Genomic DNA, 7,588 nt, shown 5'->3' with positions numbered 1-7,588 from the left:
AATGCTCAGCCCTACCCACCGACTGCAAACATATAAGACACCTTGCTGAAGCAAAACTAGTCACTAAAGTCTTAAATCTTGCTGAAAAGAGTGACAAGAGGAAAAAAACTTCACCTTAACTCACCAAGCTTCATCTGAGATATTTTCCCAAGGAGTACTGAGACTGTCCCCATGGTCTCAGAAGGATACTTGGGACTCTAAGCTAATGGAACTTGTTTAATTGATTAACTAATTTCATTGTACATCACAAAATCACGTTTGAACATTATTTAATTTAATTATTATACTTTTTTTTAACAAAATCAGTGAGTGCTGGACTAAAGTTGTCAAGAAAACTAAACTTTTTTGTAGCTTTTTTTTTTTCATTCACAATATCTGTCTCCAGGAATAGGTGTTCTGATAATCCATAGCCATGGCACTGCTGGACACAGAGTTTGGGGTGAAGGGCAGCAGCATCATCAGAGAGTGGAGTGGACAGGTCCAGCCAGCTCTGGTCGCCTCCTTTGTTTTCCTCTTCTGTCTAGAAGCCTGTCTATGGGTCAGGAATCTCAGACTCAAGAGAAGGCTGCCAGGACCCTTTGCCTGGCCGGTGGTGGGCAATGCCATGCAGCTGGGGCAGATGCCTCATATCACCTTCTCCAAGCTGGCAAAGAAGTACGGCAACGTGTATCAGATACGACTGGGCTGCAACAACATAGTGGTGCTCAATGGAGACACAGCAATACGAGAAGCCTTGGTTCAACACAGTACAGAGTTTGCAGGTAGACCCAACTTTGTGTCCTTTCAGATGATTTCAGGAGGCAGGAGCTTGACTTTCACTAACTACAGCAACCAGTGGAAAATGCACAGGAAAATTGCACAATCTACCATTAGAGCGTTCTCCTCTGCCAACAGCCAGACCAAGAAAGCATTTGAGCACCACGTTTTGGGAGAAAGTATGGATCTTGTGCAGGTATTTCTGAGAATGAGTGCAGATGGACGATATTTTAATCCCTCTCATGAATTTACAGTAGCTGCTGCAAATGTAATCTGTGCACTGTGCTTTGGAAAACGATATGGCCATGATGACATTGAGTTTAGAACTCTCCTAGGCAGAATGGACAGGTTTGGAGAGACGGTGGGGGCTGGCAGCTTGGTGGATGTCATGCCCTGGCTTCAGAATTTCCCAAATCCTGTCCGCAGCATCTACCAGAATTTCAAACATATAAACGAGGAGTTTTTTGCCTTTGTGAAAGATAAAGTGATGCAGCACAGAGAAACCTTCACGCCTGACGTGACGCGTGACATGAGTGATGCCATCATTAACGCGATTGAGCACAGAAAGGACAGTGGACTGGCCAAAGACTTTGTTGAAGGAACAGTCACAGACCTCATTGGAGCCGGCCAAGAAACAATGTCAACCATTTTCCAATGGATTCTCCTGCTTTTGGTTAAATACCCCAACATCCAAACCAGGCTGCAGGAGCAGATTGACAAAGTGGTAGGCCGTGACAGGCTGCCCTGTATTGAGGACAAAGCCAGCCTGGCTTACCTAGATGCTGTTATCTATGAGACCATGCGCTATACCAGTTTTGTACCCCTCACCATCCCACACTCCACCACCTCAGATGTCACCATCGAAGGCTTCCACATCCCCAAAGACACAGTGGTCTTCGTCAACCAGTGGTCCGTCAACCATAACCCTTTAAAGTGGAAGGACCCACATCTCTTCGACCCCTCACGGTTCCTCGATGAAAATGGTGCCCTTGACAAGGACCTGACCAACAGCGTCATGATCTTCTCCACTGGTAAGAGACGATGTATTGGCGACCAGATTGCCAAGGTGGAAACATTTTTATTTACAGCCGTCTTGCTTCACCAGTGTACCTTTGAGAGCAACCCATCAGAGGCCCTGACCCTTGACTGTTCCTATGGGCTCACACTGAAGCCTCTCCACTACACCATCACAACCAAGCTCAGGGGGAAGCTGCTCGGTCTGGTGTCCCCTGCATAAAAATCTCATCCCATTATTGTGGGCAACATTGCCAATCAATTACATTTTACAGTGAGTATAAGCAAACCTGAACTGAATGCTGTTGTTGAAGAGTGTAGTATTTCATATTTAATATTTAATTAATATCTGAACACAATTGAATATGTTTGCAATGTTGTTGATACAGAATTGAAAGTATGATTACAGTAATGGAAAGTTTGCTAGGTAGAGATGAATCTCCTTTGTTGGGGGCCAGGGGTCTGGTCGTGGGGTCAATGAAGTTGAACAGGCTCTCAAACTACGTACCTGATCATATTCTTTAAGGAAGTATACTTTTGTTTTATATACATTTTGAGTTTTGCGCTTCCTTCATAAACAGTATTCAGCATGTTAACGTATGAAAATATGTGCATGAAACTAGAATATCACTCAAAAGTCAATGGAAGGTTATATCACAGTGTAATATGCTTGTGAGTGTTTGTGAATGTTGTCGTCACACCCAAGGGACCACAATTTGTTGCGTTGAGGACTTTTCGGATTCCTCGCATCAAGATGGTGATGTATCAATGTAGTTAACCTTTTCACATTAAGCAGTCACAAAATATTTGTATAGATATATTTCAGGTATGAAAATGATTTGTATTATAATCCAATCCACTATCTACTGTACACCATGAATATGAGCACATTGAAATGCTGTCGGAAGATAACAAATGCTGACAAACTGCTAAAGGGAAATCAAGTTATCTATCTGCTATAGCCTACAGTGTGAAGACAATTCAGAGATAACAGCATTGTGTAACTTCAAGCTCAGTGTCCCCAACAAAGTTAGGAGGTGTTTCAATGTAGAGGTGGGTTTGGAATTGTGGGATTGATCATGCTGATGAATACATGGGAGATGACCAACTCCAGACACTGACTGCATTGATCTCCTTAGAAATCTACTGAACAGGCACTCCAGCTACACAACCCATCCCTTCATATCCAAACTAACTGTCACTAAATACAGTACTACTACACAAATCAATGGAATTTTCAGGTCTTTATGTATTTAAACAAATGCATGTCTGTTTACACCTCAAGGGTCTGAAATCTATATGGATGTCATTTCACCTTTGTCAAAGAGCACGTATTCAGGAATTTATGAAGTAATGTTCAGAATCTCTGCCTCTCTCAAACCAAGAAACTCAACTACAGCATGCGTTGAATGTCCAGGCAAAGATTCATCATAGAAAATACTGTGTTGAATTTTTTTTTTAAATAAACTAATTATATGCTTGAAAAATCTGATATCTGGAATGAATAAAGCAACGTTTTAAACAGTCAGGGGTTGATAGTGACGGATTCTGCTTCTCTCTTGTTTGTCATTGATTAACCCATTAAGCATCGCATCATTGGAAGGAGTGCAATCTCCTGTCCATTGCAATGTGTTGTTTTTTTGTGGTGACACACTCCACGTACAGTGCAATGAATATGAGCTGGTGCATAACATATTTCAAAATAAAGATTATTATGGAAATACACACTCTAAGGTACATTTTAAAATGCAATAAACATGTGATAACGTATAATGAAACTGCAATCTAGTCTTTACCACTGTTAACGCTCATTATGTTCTATAGCTAATCTCCATCAGTCTTGCATGTTCTCTCATCAAAACTGTCAGAAACACATCAGGTGTCAGGTAGCCTAGCGTTTAGAGCGCTGTGAAAAATCTGTCTCTCCGCCCTTGAGCAAGGCACTTAACCCTAATTGCTCCAGGGTCGCCATTGATAACGGCGAGTTGGGATATGCATAAAAAGACATGTACAATTCACACATGCGTGTAATACAAAAATTGTGCATGTGAGAAGTCGGACAAATATAAGCACCCACCTAACTATTTATTTATTATTATCAAATGTATTTGAATTGTGATCCTGTTCAGCAACAATACATGATACAAGTGAAGAATCGCTCCTTGCAGCATTACTATCACTGGTCCATTAGAGTACAGAATTCCATAGTAGTTCAATTCCTGCTGAATAGCTTTAAAACCCCAATAGGACAACTTTTATTTGTTTCTCTGAAAGCCTTACGACTAGTGTTATTGCCAGAGGTCCCTGTTTTGAACTCACTTTTATACTATTTTGATATAGCCACCAGCCTAAGACCTACATTATCTCATTTACTATGAATAAAAGGGCCATTATGCAACAACAACAAAAAAGCTCTGGTAAATACTGTATATACTTATATAGAACATATAAAAGTGTATTGTACAATGTGTATCTATTCTGTGACAAGATCCAAAACCCAGAGCTTTCATGGTCATATCTTGGATTCTATTCCTAGTAGTGTTTAGAGTTAGGCTGGAAATAACAGATCTTTTTTTTTTCATCATGTCATAAAAAACGCATACATTAGTTTTCAACAGACGTAAGAAAGCTCCTTCCAAAGTTACAAGTAGTCCTGCCTGAGCCTGGGTACTTCACTGAGACGTTTGCTTTACATACACTACATTTCAGTCTGGAATCGTTCCTATAGAGAGGCAATCAAGCAATTTTCAGAATATAACCGGACCAATTAGTGTCCCCTGAGTTTAACTATGGTGAGTTTAGCTATGGTGAGTTTAGCTATGGTGAGTTTAGCTATGGTGAGTTTAGCTATGGTGAGTTTAGCTATGGTGAGTTTAACTATGGTGAGTTTAGCTATGGTGAGTTTAACTATGGTGGTCTGTGTGACTGAAAGTTTGAACCCTAACTACTACACCATGTTTTAAATTCTCCCCTGTGGTACCTGTATTGTGTTTAAAGGTAGTGCAGCCCAGTCTTTTAGAGCCTCTGGCCCGCTAAATCTAAACTCCTTCTGTTTTAGTCCTAGGTTCAGGCGGGCCTGACTGGTTGCTGCTTTCCTTTTTGTCTCACCGTGGCATTGAGTGTTAGGGAAAAGAAAGACTCCGCAGGAACAAGCACTTCGGCGCAAAAAAAAAAACACGAATAGGAGTTTTAAGTCCCTGAACCCTCCCACAGAGGAGATATAAGGGAGAGTGTCAAGACTGAAATCTGCATTCCTCTAATGTGGTCATCTGAAGACGGACAGCGACTGCACTACTACTAACCACTCAACCTGATCAAGCCTGTTCACAAGCCAGCACGGAGTAGGAGGAGACAGACACCGTAGTGTAAGAGGTGCTGAAAACCTTCTCATTGTCTCAAGTCATTTTCTACGTTTTTGGGATGATCATGTAGGACTGACCATACTTAAAAACAGACAGCATTATTATTTAGTTTATTAGGAATTTAGGTGGAGAGGAGGACCTATTTTAAAAATCCGGTTACCAGGAATAGCATTCAACAAAATAAAAGTGGGATCACTCTCAGAATTTGAAGGATTGAGCACCAGAATTAGAACATCTCAGCACCATGGCACTGCTGGACACAGAGTTTGGGGTGAAGAGCAGCAGCATCATCAGAGAGTGGAGTGGACAGGTCCAGCCAGCTCTGGTCGCCTCCTTTGTTTTCCTCTTCTGTCTAGAAGCCTGTCTATGGGTCAGGAATCTCAGACTCAAGAGAAGGCTGCCAGGACCCTTTGCCTGGCCGGTGGTGGGCAATGCCATGCAGCTGGGGCAGATGCCTCATATCACCTTCTCCAAGCTGGCAAAGAAGTACGGCAACGTGTATCAGATACGACTGGGCTGCAACAACATAGTGGTGCTCAATGGAGACACAGCAATACGAGAAGCCTTGGTTCAACACAGTACAGAGTTTGCAGGCAGACCCAACTTTGTGTCTTTTCAGTCAGTGTCTGGTGGTAACAGCATGACATTCTCGAACTACAGCAAACAGTGGAGGACCCACCGGAAGATCGCTCAGTCCACCATTAGAGCTTTCTACTCTGCCAACAGCCAGACCAAAAAAGCATTTGAACAGCACGTTGTTGCAGAGGCTACTGAGCTCATTGAAGCTTTCCTCAAACTCAGTGCTGATGGACAGTTTCTCAACCCTGCTCACGAACTGACAGTAGCTGCTGCTAATGTAATCTGTGCACTGTGCTTTGGAAAGCGTTATGGCCATGATGACATTGAGTTTAGAACCCTTCTGGGCAGTGTGGACAGGTTTGGAGAGACGGTGGGGGCTGGCAGCTTGGTCGATGTCATGCCCTGGCTTCAATATTTCCCAAATCCTGTCCGCAGTGTCTACCAGAGCTTCAAAGACCTCAATAAAGAGTTTTTCACTTTTGTGAGAGACAAGGTGGTGGAGCACAGGGAGACGTTTGACCCTGAAGTGACCCGGGACATGAGTGACGCCATTATTCAGGTAATTGACAAGGCAGGCCATGATACCGGGTTGACGGAGGCCCACACAGAAGGGACTGTGTCCGATCTGATTGGTGCGGGACTGGATACTGTGTCAACTTGCCTTCATTGGATGCTCCTTTTATTGGCAAAATACCCCAACATCCAAACCAGACTGCAGGAGCAGATTGACAAAGTGGTAGGCCGTGACAGGCTGCCCTGTATTGAGGACAAAGCCAGCCTGGCTTACCTAGATGCTGTTATCTATGAGACCATGCGCTATACCAGTTTTGTACCCCTCACCATCCCACACTCCACCACCTCAAATGTCACCATCGAAGGCTTCCACATCCCCAAAGACACAGTGGTCTTCATTAACCAGTGGTCTGTCAACCACAACCCTTTAAAGTGGAAGGACCCACATCTTTTTGACCCCTCACGGTTCCTCGATGAAAATGGTGCCCTTGACAAGGACCTGACCAACAGTGTGTTGATATTCTCAGCAGGGAAGAGGCGATGTATCGGTGACCAGATCGCCAAAGTGGAGGTTTTTTTATTTTCTGCTATTTTGATTCACCAATGCAGCTTTGAGAATAACCCAAGTCAGGACCTCTCCTTAGACTGCTCCTATGGGTTAACACTGAAGCCCCTAAACTACAAGATCTCTGCCAAGCTCAGAGGAGAATTACTTAATGGGGCATAAAATCTTGTGATTTGTGCTTTCAAACAGAGCACCCACTAATGGACTGCAGTAATCCAATGCACTATAAAAGGTATGTACACAACAGTGAATAGTTTTGCTTGGTAGGTACCAACCATAAGACTTATATTGATACTTATGTCGATACTTTACTATTATCATCATTAGCTAAACTGATTGTTGATTGTATAAATCACTTTTTGTGACAGATAACTGAATCGTGTTTGTTAATTGTATCATTTTATTGCACTGGCTATACAGTTGAAGTCGGAAGTTTACATACACCTTAGCCAAATACATTTAAACTCAGTTTTTCACAATTCCTGACATTTAATCATTGTAAAAATACCTTGTCTTAGGCCAGTTAGGATCACCACTTTATTTTAAGAATGTGAAATGTCAGAATAATAGTAGAGAGAATAAATTATTTCAGCTTTAATTTCTTTCATCACATTTTTTTATACATTTTTTTATTTCACCTTAATTTAACCAGGTAGGCTAGTTGAGAACAAGTTCCCAGTGGGTCAGAAGTTTACATGCACTCAATTAGTATTTGGGACATTTCCTTTAAATTGTTTAACTTGGGTCAAACGTTGTGGGTAGCCTTCCACAAGCTTCCCACAATAAGTCGGGTGAATTT

At 42.2% G+C, this 7,588-nt stretch overlaps 1 protein-coding gene across 1 annotated transcript; it reads left to right on the top strand.

Moving 5' to 3' along the window:
* Positions 1-364: 364 nt before the first annotated feature.
* cyp1c3 (cytochrome P450 family 1 subfamily C polypeptide 3) lies at positions 365-7,195 on the top strand (the record flags this gene model as incomplete). Its single annotated transcript, NM_001185033.1, is given in 2 exon segments — positions 365-2,014; positions 6,943-7,195. A coding segment is annotated over 1 exon segment (1,581 nt). The 5' UTR covers positions 365-412.
* Positions 7,196-7,588: the final 393 nt, after the last annotated feature.

This window comes from Oncorhynchus mykiss, chromosome 25 (genome assembly GCF_057628025.1).
Source record: "Oncorhynchus mykiss isolate SJ-2025 chromosome 25, ASM5762802v1, whole genome shotgun sequence".
Lineage (NCBI taxonomy): Eukaryota > Metazoa > Chordata > Actinopteri > Salmoniformes > Salmonidae > Oncorhynchus > Oncorhynchus mykiss.
This window is presented reverse-complemented; position numbering and strand designations above follow the sequence as displayed.